This window comes from Trachypithecus francoisi, unplaced genomic scaffold (genome assembly GCF_009764315.1).
Source record: "Trachypithecus francoisi isolate TF-2019V2 unplaced genomic scaffold, Tfra_2.0 Lachesis_group16, whole genome shotgun sequence".
Lineage (NCBI taxonomy): Eukaryota > Metazoa > Chordata > Mammalia > Primates > Cercopithecidae > Trachypithecus > Trachypithecus francoisi.
The window spans coordinates 8699848-8716738 of record NW_022681461.1 but is presented as its reverse complement, the minus strand read 5'-3'; the positions used below and the strand labels follow the sequence as shown (position 1 = coordinate 8716738).

Sequence of the window (16891 nt, the reverse complement as noted above, 5' to 3'; positions counted from 1 at the left end):
CCCCTGCGGCCCCAGTCCTGCCGGCCTAGGAATGTACAGTCGGATGACAGGCCTCTCCTTCCTTTTTCGTCTTCTTCCTCCCGCTTCTCTCCTCTCTCCTTTTCCTCCTCCTCCTTTTTCTTTATTTTTTCCTTTCTCTACAAGCTTCTAAAGTTGTTTCTGTATTCGCTCAATCATGGCCTTTGCCATTGATTGAAAATGTGGCAGTTCCTTCTCTGGGAATTTTTCTGTTTGAAGCCTTCATATAGATTTATTATTATTATTATTATTGCCACACAAAAGGGGCAAATCCGTGTGAGGAAGGGGGTCGCGTGGGGGCTGAGATCCCCCGGCTGCCGGTCTAGGAGGGGCGCTGCTCTGTGCCGGAGTGGGCGCTGGTGCACCAGCAGGGGCTAGGGGAGAGTGCTGCCCCGCCTGGAGTCCGAGTCTCTGCGTGCCTGGGAGTAGAGCGCGGAGAGGGACCAGGCAGGCGCCGGAGGGGACCAGTGCCTAGAAGGAGGAAGCCCAAACAAAAACGCTGTCCGGCGCCAGCCGCCCACCTACAAGCCCTAGCCGGTGGTTGGCCAGTTACAAAAGGAAATGGTCAGGATTGGGACCAACGATAATGATAGTATTAATTCTATTAAGAATCGGCCCAAACAAACTCTCGTTGTCAGCGCGGCAGGCGCCCGCCCAAGCCCAGACCTCCGACCAGGTTTCGAGCCTGTTCCGGCCGGGTCGCTGGGCGCCCAGGGTCGGCACCTGGAGCTCGCCCGATGAGGGCAGGGTCTAGAGGCTGGCCTGGGGACAGGGGCCGAAGGGCGAGCAGGATCCTAGGGGATTGGCGGGGTCAGGGAGAAGCGGTCCAGGGTGGGGGCGGGCTGGGCGCCCGCAGACCTGGCTGCTTGAGCCGGAGATGGGGAGCTGGAGGAGCGCCCGGTTCGGGGGCGGGGGGCGGGGGCGAGGGGCGGGAGTTGGGGGCGGCGAGGGGAGGGGCGGAGCGTGTGTCCCGCCCCGGCGGGCCGCTGGAAAAGTTTGGTCTCTGACAAGCTCGGGCAGAGGCCGAGGAAGCCGGTTCCGGGGACAGGGAACAGGGACTCAGGGACCCGAAGGCGGCGGCAGGACGCGACCGAGCAGGACCCCAGGCCCGGGAACGACGTCGCGAGCCCCGAGACTGCCGGGCTTCCCAGCCCAGCTGGCATTCGAGCGCAGGACCGGGCGCCCCGGCACCGTCGCGCGCCACCCGCCGGGATGCCGGTGGCCCTAGCGCCCTCAGCCGACGGAGGTGAGCGGCGGGCCCGGGCGGGGCGCGCGGACGCAGAACCCGGGTGGGGGACTGGGGGCCTAAGGACCCACCTTTCCGACAAAATCCCCACCGATCCCGGGCGCGACGGGGACCTGGGCGCGCCGCGGCGGCCGGAGCGCTCCACATCAGCACCCCTCCCCCAGAGCCGCTGCAGGAACGCGGAGGAGGCCTTTTCCACCGCACCCGGAGTGGAAAACGGGCTGGAAGCTGAATACCTGGATGAAAGTGGAGAGGCTGTTTGTGGAGAAATTCCATCAGTCGTTTTCCTTGCACAATTAAAAAGTTAGGCGCCCGCAGTGCCAGGGGCTGGGGACGCTGGACGTGGGAGAGGGTTGTGGTCGTTAGCCTGGGAAAATCATTCTTTTAAACAATATTCGTCGGAAAATCAGTTTTTTCCTAACATTTCTCAAACAAGGCAATTAGGTCCGTCAGAATCGGTGCTGGAAGACGAAGTCCCCACAATGCAATAATGAGGTTCCCACGAAAAATCAGTACGTTGTGTTCGTGAGATAACAGCTAGAGAAGGGGCTTTGGGCTTTTTGAGTCTCCCAATACACACACACACACACACTCTCTCTCTCTCTCTCTCTCTCTCTCTCTCTCTCTCTCTCTCTCCTTTCTCTCTTCCTCTGACTTTCTGGCTTTGGACACTCCCAATGGCACATTTCTTTGTGGTGTTTTTATATTTAGATATAAGAAAGGAACTTCTTGTTGGATTTTTTAAGGGAACACACCTCATTTTGACCCTTAAACTAAGGAAAGGGGCGCTGCAAGAACAGAGCGCTTTAGAAGGTTATTTTTAAGTGGAGGCCCACCCTATACATGGTACCCACTCCTACTTGGACCTCTGAGATCTCCAGAATTAGGTATCATTCTAAAATCTGGACATTAGAAGTCACAGACTCTGTATATGACCACATACTCATAATTTATCTTTTCAATATTTTTTATTCATAGAAGAAAATTTTGCAGGCATGGTTAAGAAAAATATAATTCCTAGAAAGTATAAGGGAAGTATTATGTTCTGCAGATATATGACTAACAAGAATAGCTGGCCATGCCCAGGGCTGGTGTTGGTTGAGGAGATGGTGATGGTGCGGGGCGTGCGTGTGTGTGTGTGTGTGTGTGCTTGAGGAGTTGTGCAAGTGTTCATATCTGTAAAGTATTATTTCATTGATGCAGACCTCAATGCTAGGTTGAATAACTTTGTTGCCATAGGAGAAGAACCACACATCAGGCTTTTTTCATTAGCAAACCAGTAAATACTCACTTTGGGCCTCTGAAGTCACGCCCATCACCTAATACCTGAGATACAAACTGAAGCTAGCTCTTAAGAGCCTCCCTCTAAGATTTAGAGAGAATGATTTCTCAACCAGTCTTCATCTTTGAAAATGCCGTTTTCCTCTTTATCATCGTGATTTTTATTCAAATGCATGAGTCTCTGATTTTGTACCATATGCAAAGGGTAGGGACTACAGTTTCCTGTAGAAGAAACTTTACATAGTGGCCTGAGGATCTTATTTCTCAGAATTCAGGGATTGGTTTTCCTCTTTCTGGAAATAATGACACTAACTTGATTTCATGGTATCTCTTTCATCTTCTTCAATACATGTACTGTATGTATATTTCTATTACATACTGTGGATATATTTTTATTACCAAAAAAAGAATTTGAGCATGCCACAATTTTGAAAAATCTGAGGTTGCCCTGTTGTAGAACCCTTTAACTGCCAGGACTTTGTACTGTTTCCCCAGTGTTACCAGAGCCAGGCCACCAGCCTTATGCAGTCTGTTTACCTTAGCTGGAACCAGGGTGCTGTGGGTTCTATGAGCCATTCTGTTCCTTCATATTTGGCTTCCTAATTCCTTTCTTATCAGTTTCAGAGCCATTTCCTATGATTCCTCTGCCGTATGTTTTCTGCCAAATTAATTGCCTTAAGATTTTCCTTAAGCTTTTGGAGATAATATAATGTTTGAGAAAAAAGAAAAAGAATAGACTGAGTGGAATCGTATCTAGTTACAGTTAATAACACGTTTCAGTTGATGTTACTGTTACAGCTACTGGGCATAAAGTCTCCTTCCCTTTTTTGAATCCTATTTTTGAGGAATTGAGTCTGTGTCTGTAACAGATGGTAGGCCAGTTGGGTCAAATCAGTGATGAGATTGTCCAGTGCAAATTGGTGCACAGTGAGTGGCTCTTCACTGCGCCACAGGCTGGGCTGGGGTCAGCTCACACAGCGAGGCGAGGACCCGCTCCTCAAGCAATGGGTGGTGCTCTTTGGCCTTGCAGATGCCGCTCCATTTTCCTGGCTTCAAAATTTTCCAGATATTTCAGTGCCCCTAGAATGACATTCTGACATTCCATGACATGCTGGCATGGAAGCATGAGGCAGTTTGTCTCTAAAACATGCCAGAGAATCTCTTGTCACCACCTAGGCAAAGAACCAGTGGCAAAGTGGCAGCCTCCCAAAGAGCTCATCCCTAATGTGACATCCTGGAATCAGATGGCACGGACACCAGCCCAGCCCAGCCTCTTCCAAGCTCTGTGACTAAGGACAAGTGGCCCCCCCGCCTCCCCTAGCGTTGGTATTCTCCTGTGTACATTCAGAAGGCAGATGCTGCTGTGGGGCCATGTGTGCTATGTCCATGGTGCAAGGTGGCACACATGCCGAGTTACCGGGTGAGACTGCCCCTTTGGGAAGGGGTAGAAAGGATCTCAGGTTGACTTCGTGGGCAGGATGGCTCTTATTTGAATGTGCCTTTAGCCCTCTCACAGAGCCTGTTTCCACATCCCTGTGGATTCATCCCTGCGGAAATCTTGAGAGTCATTTATCCTATGCCGTCATGAAGAAGCAGCAGAAGGGAAAAGGTTTAAAAACACTCATGGACAGGCAAAGGGGTCAAACACCTCCTGGATCAGATGCACTTGCCTTCCCACACACAAGTCTGGAAGCTCAGGACGGTGTTCACAGAGGCAGATGCTCAGGGCCGGGGCCTGAGTTTCCTGGGGCACAGCCTCCATATCTGGGGTTCCCTGGACTATGCCCAGATAGCTCATAATGTCCCAGCCTTATTTGTGATGGAGAAGGACTTGGGGAAAAGCCACCAGGAAGCAGTAAGTCTAACCAGGGAAGTGCACTGACTTGCATGCTTTGAAGAAGCGAAGGGAGAAAAGATACAAAGCCCTCACCTGGTTTGTCTGTAACAGTTGTTATTTCTCAGGGGAGCTGCATTAATGGGCCAAGCGTGTGCAGCCGGCTGTGTGAAGCATGCCTTTTGCAATGGACTATCTCCAAAAGCAGAGTGGGGTCACCCAAGAAATCCAGAGCAAGGGAAAATACTCATTAGCAAAGAAATTTTGCTGGAGCTGTGAAACGGCCAACTCATTTCCTTTTTAAGTTATTTTAAATGAAATTTTTTAAAAAATCTTGCTTTCCAAGAAATTTTGTTTGTTGGCATATGTTTGGTGTTTTAATTCAATTTGGAGGATGAGCTAGTTAATTTCCCTGGGAGTACGTGCCTATTAAAAATATAGCATCCTGCATCTGACCGAGAGAAATATCTTACTATCTTATTGTGCTCTTCTTTTATGCAGAGAGAGAAAGGAGGGTGTTGGGAAGGAGATCAGACTGTGGAAAGATTTTCTTTATTTTTTCTCTTTTTCTTCCTTTTATAGTTTGCTTATTTTTCAACTTGACATGGGTAGAGAGAGCGAATCTCTAGTATAGAAAGCACATCTGGAATCCATCCGGCCTCCTCTCTCTGGCTCACCCTCCCCCCAGCGATGCTTCTCCTTGAAAATGGGGGGAAGGTAGGCACCTCTGACCTTAGCAGGGTCTAACTTGGGGTCATTCACTGCAGACTTATCTTCTGAAGGTGTCTTATTCCTTCTCCACACACACACAAAAAAAGTGTTGCTATTAAAATGCTTTGAGGTAGGCTGGATGATCCCAGCTTGGTGAGGATGACATGAAAACTCTTAGCGAATGAGCTGTTTATTGAGCAGAACTGAGGGAAGCTCAGATGTGAGCAGTGTCTCTCAGTAAACATGGAAAGACTGAAGATGCAGACAATCAAATACTTAAGTATCTTGAAGAGCTGGGTGGTGGGCAGGGTCTGTCCAGTCAGTCAGGGAGATGTGTTAGTGCAGTACTTGGAAGAGAGTGGAACATCTAGGCAAGGACGTGCCATGGAGGTGGGCAGTGGGAGCAGCCCAGCGTCAGTGTCTGTATGGGTTAGAGACCACCGCTAATGAGGAGGAGCGTCTCTACTCTGCAGCTGTCCGTACTCCTGTGTCTTCCGTAATGTGCCCAGCTTTCTGAATATATACAAAACTAGTCTGCAAAGAGCAACATGTCTCAGCATCTGGCTTTATTTCTAAGTGTTCAGGTGGAATTTAAGCCGTGATCAAATTTACAACGTCATTGCCAGCTCTGGACACTTGCTTTTGGAATACAACAAAGAGTGAACACTAATACTGCATCAGTCTTGCCCTCTGTTGGGTGCCACCCCTCCTCCCCACACCAGTTTGGCAAGATGAGATGGCTGGGGTCTGGGAAGCCCAGTGCCTCCAAGTCATGGTTAAAGCCCATCCCAGACACCAACACACCGCTCACAGTTCAACATCGGCCCTGCAGAAACATGGACGTGTGTTCGCCAAGAGAACATCCTCAATCAATCCCAGCAGTGCTACCCGATGATAATCAACACATGGGCCATGGAAGAAATTACCCCATGTCCATAAACAAGAATGAATAGAGGGTAGTGTATCTGCCCACACCATGAGAGCAAGAAGGAATATTCAGCATGCAGGTGCATCTATGTGCATGACTCGTACAAGCATCTTGGGGAGAGGCAAGCAATGGACACAACTGTATCCTGCAGGGTTTCATTCATGTGAAGGTCAGAAGCAGGCTAAATGCACCTAGGGGAGAGTCCTAGCCCAGGTAGTGCTGATGCTTGGGGACAGGTGGTGACTAGGAGGGGCACAAGGAAGGCTGCAGGGTCCAGCCCATCCTCTTGCTGGCCTGGGTACTGGTCTCACTGATCTCTGTGTGGTGGGGCAGGCAGCCTCCCAGGCCTGCTGGTGCCTGCAGTGCCCAGTACTCCTGCAGTCCCTGGCAGTGTTAGTACCAATCCTCCAGAGTGGCTGACTCCCCTCTTGCCCTGAGTAGGGCTCGCTGACTCCAGGAGCCTCAGGTCGGGGTGGGCTTCGAGCTTTCTTCCAGCAAACTTGAGGTCTGTGGCTGGTACCCCTCAGGAGCGGAGGGGAACTCTTGTCCATGAGATGCTTTTAACCGTGTGCAATAATGTGTAGATGCATCCAAAATCAATCTGGCCTTTAGCCCAGCACTTAACTCTTGGGATGAGGCCTGCTTTGTAAATGTTGATAATCCAGAGAAAATGAGCTTTTAGATTAGAAAGATGCCAGATATCTTCCACTTAGGCAAAATGCGGAGAATCATATTTAACAAAAGATGTTCTGGACAAATATGCTTCTTGAGGGATGAATATTTAATTATAAGGGAAATGATAAATCAAACATTAATGGGAAAATATGTTTGCCCTCAAGATTCCTGGTTTTGATGGGTCTCTGGCAAATCTTATACTATGTTTATTGGCGTTATTTTATTGCTGGTTATTCGTCTTTAATTGTTTGCTTGTTTTCTGCTCTGCTCAATTTTGTATGAGCCTGTGGAGCCATGGGTCTATTCACCCTCTTCTCTCCACGCCCGGGAGCAAGTCCAGATCTGGCTGTTGGATGCATGGCAAAAGCAAAGGTGTGGAGAAGGTTCAGAGGAGACAGGACAAGTAAAAATGGTAGGGTCAGGTTGTCATGGGGGAAACTGAGGCACAGGAGGCAAACTGAGGTAGTACAAGAACAGTCTGAATTATAACAATATGCCAGTGTTACCTAAAAGGATGAGGAACATGGAGATGTGCTTGAATCCCTACCTGAGTGGGGGACAAGGGGCCTCAGGCATCACTGATTGGAACCAAGGTTTGTCTGCAGCTTGTCAGTTTCTGTCCCAGAAGCCCCACATACTGGAGTGGGTATCCCAGCGATGCTGTGGGATAAACCAGGACACTGTGGTGTCATGGACAGCTGTCTGTCTGCCAGGTGAAGGCCCCTCTAGTTGCAGTGTGAGCCGGGCAGGTCATCCGTTTGGCAGCATGGTGACGGCTCTGGCCCCAGCTGCTATGGGAGGGAGGATGCTGGCACAGGGCACTGCCCACAGACTGCCTTTGCTCCATGCCTTTTCCATGAACATGAGTGACTGTTCATGTGGGAAACGGCAGAGCCCTCGCGGCCCCCCTCAGCACTGTGCAATGGTACGGAGGTGGCAGGAGACAGCCTGAGGGCCCAGGTTGTCCTCATACCTGGCTTCATACCAGGGTGCATGCCGGGCACAGCATGTGTGTCCCCGAGAGGCCCCTGATCAGGGTGGAAACCCAGCAAAGTGAAAATCAGAAATAGTGATTCTCCAGTCCCTGCTCACAGATACAGAAAGAAAGAAAGAATAAGCAATACTAGGCCTGGCGTGGTAGTTCACACCTGTAATCCCAGCACTTTGGGAGGCCAAGGCAGGCAGATCACTTGAGGTCAGGAGTTCAAGACCAGCCTGGCCAACATGGTGAAACCCCGTCTCTACTAAACATACAAAAATTAGCCGGGCGTGGTGGTGGGCACCTGTAGTCCCAGCTACTCAGGAGGCTGAGGCAGGAGAATCGCTTGAACCCGGGAGGCGGAGGGTGTGGTGAGGTGGAGGGTTTGGTGAGCCGGGATCGCGCCACTGCACTCCAGCCTGGGTGACAGAATGAGTCTCCATCCCCAAAACAAAACAAAACAAAACAAACAAACACAAACAAACAAAATCTGAAGGGACAGTATCTTTTTAGCACCCGTCATTGTACAGGACGCTGGGGAGGGTACTGTGGACTTACCCTTGGTGGAAGGTCCCTGTGTGAATGGAGAAGCTCAATGCTCAGAAAATGCTGCTGCCTGTGGTACTGCCCCATTTAAAGAGACAGTTTGCAGCGCTTTTTCAAAGGTGGCATGCAGCATCAGAGAAAAGTCTCCAGGGCTGAGATGATTCCAGAAAATGTTACAGAGCAAGTAGAATTTGACTTGAGGTTTGAAGGATGGGCAATATTTAAATAAAAATCAGAAAGGGTAGAGAGGGAGGGGCTGGGGGGAAGGCTGCCCACTGGACTGTCCTGTTCACCTCCAGGAGAACCTACAGGTGAGACATGGTCTCTTCTCAGGTGAATGGGGAGCCAAGTAGGGCTGGCGTGGATGAGCCACGCTCGGGGCTCAGGGAGGCAGGCCCAGGGCCCTGCACTGCCTGTCATGGCTCATGAGTGATGGGAGAGACCTGGGCAGGCACCCCCCTTTTGTCCTGCATCATCAGCCCGACTTGGAACTTGGCTGCTTTTTCTTTCTGCAGTTAGCAGAGGGCCTTGACCAACACATAAGCCTTTCTGCCAGCACTTGGCATTCCGGCTGACCTCGACCCAAGGCCTCTGTGACTTCAGGAGGTGGCAGCTGGGAGGGGTCAGGGCAGTTCCAGGCAGAGCACAGACGTCAGCTCGGACATCCCACCCCCCACCAGCCCCCATCCCTGTGGTCTCCAGAACAACTAACACCTTCACGCTCCAGGACACTGGAAAAAAATCTTTGCAAAGAAGCAAGGGGCCATCTCAGAAAATGCAGGACCCCCAAAATGATGTAGAGAGAGGACTTTGACAGCATCCACCACTCCGGAGGGTCACGAGGATACAGAAACCATCTGGAGCCACCTCTGCTTCTCAGCCCCAACCAGGCAAGCCCCAGATCTTCAAGGGACTGATTTGTACCTGGGAATAAACTCATGGGTGGATGAGATTCAGTCTGTCACACCCTAAAATGCAGAGCCCGTAGTATTGGTGAGTGGTTCATGTGTCTCTGAAGCAAATTTACGGCTGTGGTTCAAACATTGTAAAAGGTAAAGAAAAAAAATCACTGGATACACACAGTGGGCTCTTTTAAATTAGCCTCATTTGAACTTAATTATATATTTAACTACTCAAATAATAAATGATGGCTGGGCGCAGTGGCTCACGCTTTAATCCCAGCACTTCGGGAGGCTGAGGCAGGCTGATCACTTGAGGTTCAGGAGTTTGAGACCAGCCTGGCCAACATGGTGAAACCTCGTCTCTACTAAAAATACAAAAATTAGCCAGGCATGCTGGTGGGTGCCTGTAATCCCAGCTACTTGGGAGGCTGAGGCAGCAGAATCACTTGAACCCAGAAGGTGGAGGTTGCAGTGAGCCGAGATTGCACCATTGCACTCCAGCCTGGGCGACAGAGCAAGACTCCGTCTCAAAAAAAATGTTTTTTTAATAAAAATAAAAAATAAAATAAAATAAATGAGTCCACTGAAAGCGGTTTCTACCTTGATAGTTGGGTATGTGGCATCATCGACATCACAGAAGGCTGATTGATATCACCTGTTACCAGTGTGGTTGAGTGCAAATGTTTGAGGTCTGGTGGGGGAAGAGTTTGGAATTCAGAACTCATCGAGGCCTTCACTTCCCACTTTCTGTCTCTTGCAGTGCTCCCAAATGGGCCGCTTCTGTTGGCTCACATGCTCCCGCGTAGTTCTATCTGATAGTCAGGGCTCTGAATTTCAAGCCAGACTCAGTGAGTGTGATTGTCACTGCTTTCCTGTCCTTCCTTTATCCTCTGTAGCCTTAGGTCCCGTTTTTGCAGGTTGATGTTCCTTCTTCTCTGGGTCCTGGACTCGCTGCTCACCAGTGCGGTGTCTGCATGGGCACTGCCCAGACTTGCACTGTTGGTCCCTCAATGACCGCATGGTCAGGCCTCAGGGCTCTCCGCCAGGCCAACCTACAGCCCATTCAGACCTGATTTCTGGGCCTGGATCCAGGGGACGCCATCTGGGAAGGGAGGGAGCTTCCCACGATACCACTGTGAAACTCACCAGGGAGGTCTTGGAAATTGAGCAGGCATCATTCAGATTCCATCCTGCTTTTTGGTCCTGAGAAAATCCTGCTTTTCCCTGGGTAACTGGGATAATGGGTCACCAGCTCCCGTGCCCTAGATGAGGACTAGTTAGCATTTTCTAGTGCCTGGAGATTTCCAGATGGAAGCTGTATTTGGGTCTGTGTATCTTTGTCACAGGATTCAATAATTCATGCACTGAATTTCCCTTCCCGGCAACTCCAGACACCAAATCGCTTCCCATGGTCTCACCCAATCACTTAGGAACTCAGCCTGTGTCTGAAGACCCTCTGCGCAGCCTGAGGTGGCCAGCCATCCCAATACTTCCACGTTTTTCATGCCTTTCTCCAACAGCGTGGCCGTGGCCCCTTAGGCGGCGATCGTTTTATCAATGGTCGCTCCCTCTTTTTATCTGTTGGCAGGAGCCCTTCTTCAATGCCCTCTCTGGAGTCTGGCCTGCACGCTTTGCTGAAAGAAGCCAGAGCCTCAGCCCTGCTTCCCTTTGAAATGAATGTTCCTCGAGCGCCCTCTCGTGGATTTTGGAGCTAATCGTCTGTGAATGCCCAGTGATGGCAACTGCCCTCCCGCCGCGTCTCCAGCCTGCGCGGGGGAATGAGACTCTGCGGGAACATTACCAGTACGTGGGGAAGCTGGCGGGCAGGCTGAAGGAGGCCTCCGAGGCCAGCACGCTCACCACCGTGCTCTTCTTGGTCATCTGCAGCTTCATCGTCTTAGAGAACCTGATGGTTTTGATTGCCATCTGGAAAAACAATAAATTTCACAACCGCATGTACTTTTTCATTGGCAACCTGGCTCTCTGCGACCTGCTGGCTGGCATCGCTTACAAGGTCAACATTCTGATGTCTGGCAAGAAGACGTTCAGCCTGTCTCCCACGGTCTGGTTCCTCAGAGAGGGCAGTATGTTCGTGGCCCTCGGGGCGTCCACCTGCAGCTTACTGGCCATCGCCATCGAGCGGCACTTGACGATGATCAAAATGAGGCCTTACGACGCCAACAAGAAGCACCGCGTCTTCCTCTTGATCGGGATGTGCTGGCTCATTGCCTTCACGCTGGGCGCCCTGCCCATTCTGGGCTGGAACTGCCTGCACAATCTCCCGGACTGCTCTACCATCCTGCCCCTCTACTCCAAGAAGTACATCGCCTTCTGCATCAGCATCTTCACGGCCGTTCTGGTGACCATCGTGATCCTCTATGCACGCATCTACTTCCTGGTGAAGTCCAGCAGCCGTAAGGTGGCCAACCACAACAACTCGGAGCGGTCCATGGCACTGCTGCGGACCGTGGTGATTGTGGTGAGCGTGTTCATTGCCTGCTGGTCTCCACTCTTCATCCTCTTCCTCATCGATGTGGCCTGCAGGGTGCAGGCGTGCCCTGTCCTCTTCAAGGCTCAGTGGTTCATCGTGCTGGCTGTGCTTAACTCGGCCATGAACCCGGTCATCTACACGCTGGCCAGCAAGGAGATGCGGCGGGCCTTCTTCCGTCTGGTCTGCAACTGCCTGGTCAGGGGACGGGGGGCCCGCGCCTCACCCATCCAGCCTGCGCTCGACCCAAGCAGAAGTAAATCAAGCAGCAGCAACAACAGCACCCACTCTCCAAAGGTCAAGGAAGACCTGCCCCACACAGCCCCCTCATCCTGCATCATGGACAGGAACGCAGCACTTCAGAATGGGATCTTCTGCAAGTGATCCTCTCCGTGCGCCCTGCTCTGCGGCTGTGTTCTTATTTATTGCATGCATGGCTGCCACAGGGGCCCCTCGAGAGCTGTGACTCGGGAGAGCTACCGTACTTTGACCAACAGCTGGCCCAGTGTGGACGTCTCTTACAGAGGGGGCCCAAGGAATCACCACCCCATTTCAGTGTAGACAACGTGCCTTGTCCGCTTTGGGCTCCAGAGCCTTTCAGATGTACTAAGCTGTTGACATCATCCACAGCCTTCTGCTGAATCCCAGACACCCTCCCTGTTGTTCACAGAGAGGGAAGGTCGTGGGCCACATAATGCTGTGTGATTCTCCATGTGCCTCTGAACGGTGTTTTGATGATTTACACTACATTTCCTATGCATAGAATGGATGCTTGTGTATTCGAACATCTCTGTGTTACACAGAATTTGTGTTGCAGGTGTTTGCCATGTGGTACATACATAGAATCTCCATACAACACACAGGTAACAGGTTATACAAGTGGGTTCGGACTGAACCCCCGGTACAAGAACGTGGTTGTGAACTAGGTGGACATGCCATCCCTGGTCTCCTTAGACTGACATGAAGTCTCATGTTCACCAAGTTTTTGAAGTTCAAATTCTCCAAAAAGGGCTTGTCCAAGGCTGGCCCCAGATGTGAGGGTCTGACCCACACCAGCCCTGTGTCCTTTCAGTCATTTGTCCCTGCGTAATTTTAATCATATCCCAAAGTCAAACGATGTGATGGTTTTCAGGTTTCTGCAAATCACAGAAAAGCCAGTCAAGATCACGCAGGAGCTTGTGCCCCCAGGCGGGCCAAAGAAAGAGCCTATGAGTGAGCAGCAGAAGCAGACGGCTGACCTGGCTCACCTTCCCATACCACTGGGGCAGGGGTCTGCTTCAGGAAACAGAGGGTGTCTAGGAAATGAGCAGAGATTCACAAGACAGAACTTTGATTCTATGTTGAGTTTGTTTCTATATTAGAAAAGCACCAAGTCAGTAATCCCCCGGGCGTCACAGCTGAGTAGCTGTGGCCACCAGCAGTTTCACAGCTTCCTGAAAGCTGGGACTGACCGTGACTATCAGTAAGAGAAGTTTGTCAGGTTAGAAAATGTGATCTGGCAGTTGATGCATTCTTCAAAGTGATCTATTGTAATAATACCTACATGATACTGTAATTTTACTTTTCAACATAAGTTGAACCTGTAGCAGTCTGTTTACCTTATAAAGGGATTACTTAGAAGACATTTTTGTACATGCTCTTCCCCAAGGATTGTACATGTTATACAAATAGATGGAAAGAAAAGTGAACACGTTTGTAGAACTATCAATAAGCACACAGTTGCCGTGTTGAGTTCTCTTTAAAAACAAAGACAAAACCAACCAGCCTTCAAAGGAAGCTCACATCAGAGTCCCCTAAAGTATTTTAGGTTCAGTGAGCATTTGCCTGAATAAAACCTAAAAGAGTGGTCTTAACACATTAATAACTTTTTCTAAGAGAAATTGATTCCTGTTTTGTCATCTGATGCAAGTTGCTCTTATAAAGAGACATTTTTGTGGGTTCAGGCTAACTCACCTCCATGGGCTGACCAAAGACTTTTCTAATTTTTGTTACTGATGAGATGAAACCTATTTGTAAGGAAATCTTCCCCAGGAGCATTTCTGTTGCCTTCTTGACATCAATGAAAACTAGCGTATCCTCTTGTGAAATAGCATGAGAAAACCCAGGGCATTTCTAGGACAGTAAAACATTAAAGTACTGGATTAAGAAAATGACAGCCCAGGCGCGGTGGCTCACGCCTGTAATCCCAACATATTGGGAGGATGAGGTAGGCAGATCACCTGAGGTCAGAAGTTCAAGACCAGCCTGGCCAACATGGTGAAATCCCATCTCTACTAAAAACACCAAAATTAGCTGGACGCGGTAGCGCATGCCTGTAGTCCCCGCTATTCGGGAGGCTGGAGAATTGCTCAAATCCGGGAGATGGAGATTGCAGTGAACCGAGATTGTGCCACTGCACTCCAGCCTGGGCGACAGAGCAAGACTCTGTCTCAAAAAATAATAATAATAATGAATAAAATAAAACAACAACAAAATGCATCGGAGAGCCAAAACATTCAGTATTGCATTTTCACATAGGTGATGAAATGACTTTGGAACTTTATCTGTGTTATAGTTATGAGTTGCTTTGGGAGCCTTGGAGCTCTCTCTAGCTATTGTTCATAACGCTTTGCTCCATAACCCTGATGTCCCCAATATCTAAGTATCTCAGCCTTCATCCATTAACTGTACTAGGGAGCCCACATCCGCCATTCCCACTAGGAGGTATCAGTGTTTGGTGTGACATAAGGCTCCCTTGAAATAACAAGACTTTTGAGCAATCTGAATTAAAAATACATCAAAAAAGTAATTGTGCTGATTTGCTAAATGCAAAACATAATCACCTTTGATACCAATGTGCTCCAATAAGTCTAACTAGCTAGCCAGCTGGAGATAATTTAGCAGCTGACTGTTTCAAAGCCCTAACCTTGAAGTTTGGAAACAGGTGGTCTTCTGTGCTGCAGAGAAACTATGCATTAGATCTCTTTTCAATTAGAAACCGTTACTATTTCTGATGTATGTTTGTTAAAAAAAAAATAAAATAAAACCAAAAGCCTTCGTGTAAACCCACTCTTGGGAGGCCGTGGGATGGGATTGTTTTATTGTTTTCACCGGGCGCCCTCCCCACTGCAGGGGTGCGCACTGCTGCAGGCTTGCTACCCACCTGTGTTTCTCAGCATTTCAGGAATTAAACCACATGCAGAACCCCAAAGAATCTTTCCCCTTTCTTCTTCTCCACTATCATAGGTGGTGTTTTCATGAAACTTTGGTGCATTGGGTGCTCTTTACACCAGTTTGGTAGGTCATACTGTTCTGAGAGTGGTCTTTTGGTAGGGAGGCATTTGTAAGAGCCATGGCAGCTCAAAGACATGGGACCTCTTGTCCTGCCCCATTTGCTCTTGTTTAGGCAGCAGGAGAGAATAAATCAGAGCCAACCCTTGCACACTAGCTTTCTCCCATACGAACGGTCCATTTTAGCCTCTCTGACCTGCGTGCTATGTAAAGAGGAGGCCAGTGCTCGGCATAGCTGTTCTGGTAGCGATGCTTGTTACAACTCATGATGAAATGCCCCAACGCAAGTGAGGACACAGCTGCCCACCTTGGTGCTAGAAGGTAAGGTGAGTCCTCCAGGAGTATATCTGCCAGGATACATTTTCATTCCACAGCCTTGGTGGATGGGACGAGGCTTTGTTGTAACTGTTTTTTAAAAAGTCTCCCAGGGAGCCACTGACAAGACCTCCTTCCTAGAGGAAAGTTTCAAGCTCCCCTCCTCTCTTTAGGGAGGCAATACAAAATCCATCATCCAAAGGAAAGACACTTTTCACAATAGCCTTTATTGCCTGCAGACTTACATGTATAGTCCTTGAAACAATTAACTGTTTAGAAAATGGTTGCTTTTCTCAACCCTTGAGCCAGTTATTCCACGCTGGTAAGACCCTTTCACAGAAATGTAACAAGGTGCATTTTATAAAAAACATCTAATTAAATCACCAATGTCATGCTTTTAAATTGTATCTACAAGTGCAAAACTGCAACACCCAAATGTTTTTAGTATCTAAGTCAGATATCCAAAGGTTAGCTACATAATCAGAAATGCGCACACCACTGTTCTGATAATAAAGGCACATTTTCCAATAACCAATTATAACAAGAAGTGCAGCATTACCTAAATTGGGTGTGTCATCTTCCCCTCGTGGGTCACAGGATGACACTGGGGGATGCGATGCCGTGCCTGCACTTGGCGATCCCAGGAGCACAGAGATGCACCAGACAGATCATGAAGGGCTCATGCTTGGAAACCACACCATTTCCTGACAGAGTGAAGGAATCGCCATGGATTCATCGAAAGGGAGGAGGGAATTTAAGCGAATTCTCTTCACCTGCTGTGTTGTCAAATCTCTAAAACATTGACCAGATAACTTAGGTTTTATCATTTGTCATAGAACAAAGATTAGAGAACTTGAAATTCGTTTTGTATTTCCACTCCTCAGGAACGTCCAAAAAGCCAGTTCTGTTCCAGTACAAAGTAGAAAGTGGTGAACTGGCAATACAAGACATAGACCGTTACCGTAATTATTTTTGTTTCACAAAAAGTTAATGGAAACAAAACAACTTTCAAATAATATTCATTTGTCAATATGTATAATTTGCCATCCAAATGCTTTTTAAAAAGTTATTATCCTATTATTACACATTAAATTTACATGGAGTTGTCTCCTAATCCTGGGATTTTAACACCAAATGTTTAATTCTGAATACAAAGAAACATTCACATACTTAATTTTACAATATTCTGGAACAAGTTATATTCAAAAGTCAAATGAACAGAGAACATTCCACTTGCAACCAACACATAGTTGTTAACAAAATTAACCCCATTAATATTTAAAGATGGATTTATCCATTAATGCCTGTTTTAATTGCCACTTGATTTTGGTGGTTAGAAACTTTGGTTATGGTAAAAATGACCACATGTGTGGGAATTCATCACCTCAAAGCTTGGGACCACAGCTCCCCATGCGTGTGTTTTTCTGTCTGCAGTGTTTCAAGGTGAGACAATAAAATAGTCACCTAAAATTGTATGAGATTTTATTCCTGGTGCTTTTTCAGCGAGAACCGTTTTTCCAGCCCTAGGGAAGGAGCCTGTGTGTTTTTGGCCGGAGGGATTCATCAATTCAGAACATCTGTGACAGCCAGGAGGAGGAAAGAAGGGAGGCTGGGATCACCTCCCGCCCCTTCTAGCATCTCTACTGAGAGTGGCAACTCCAGGCTGTCCCTCCCCATCCTGAACCTTCCACGCTCTCC

At 48.8% G+C, this 16891-nt stretch overlaps 2 protein-coding genes across 2 annotated transcripts; both read left to right on the top strand.

The window, feature by feature from the left end:
* The first annotated feature begins 544 nt into the window (after positions 1-544).
* Positions 545-2939, top strand: CUNH9orf47 (chromosome unknown C9orf47 homolog). The gene is made up of 3 exons (XM_033236868.1): positions 545-766; positions 1039-1264; positions 1429-2939. Exons 1-3 carry the CDS (start codon positions 605-607, stop codon positions 1494-1496), a joined length of 456 nt encoding a protein of 151 aa, XP_033092759.1. The 5' UTR covers positions 545-604; the 3' UTR covers positions 1497-2939.
* On the top strand, positions 978-14657 carry S1PR3 (sphingosine-1-phosphate receptor 3). Its single transcript, XM_033236867.1, has 2 exons — positions 978-1264; positions 10709-14657. The coding sequence occupies exon 2, from the start codon at positions 10856-10858 to the stop codon at positions 11990-11992; it is 1137 nt and encodes a 378-aa protein (XP_033092758.1). The 5' UTR covers positions 978-1264; positions 10709-10855; the 3' UTR covers positions 11993-14657.
* The last annotated feature ends 2234 nt before the right edge of the window (positions 14658-16891 follow it).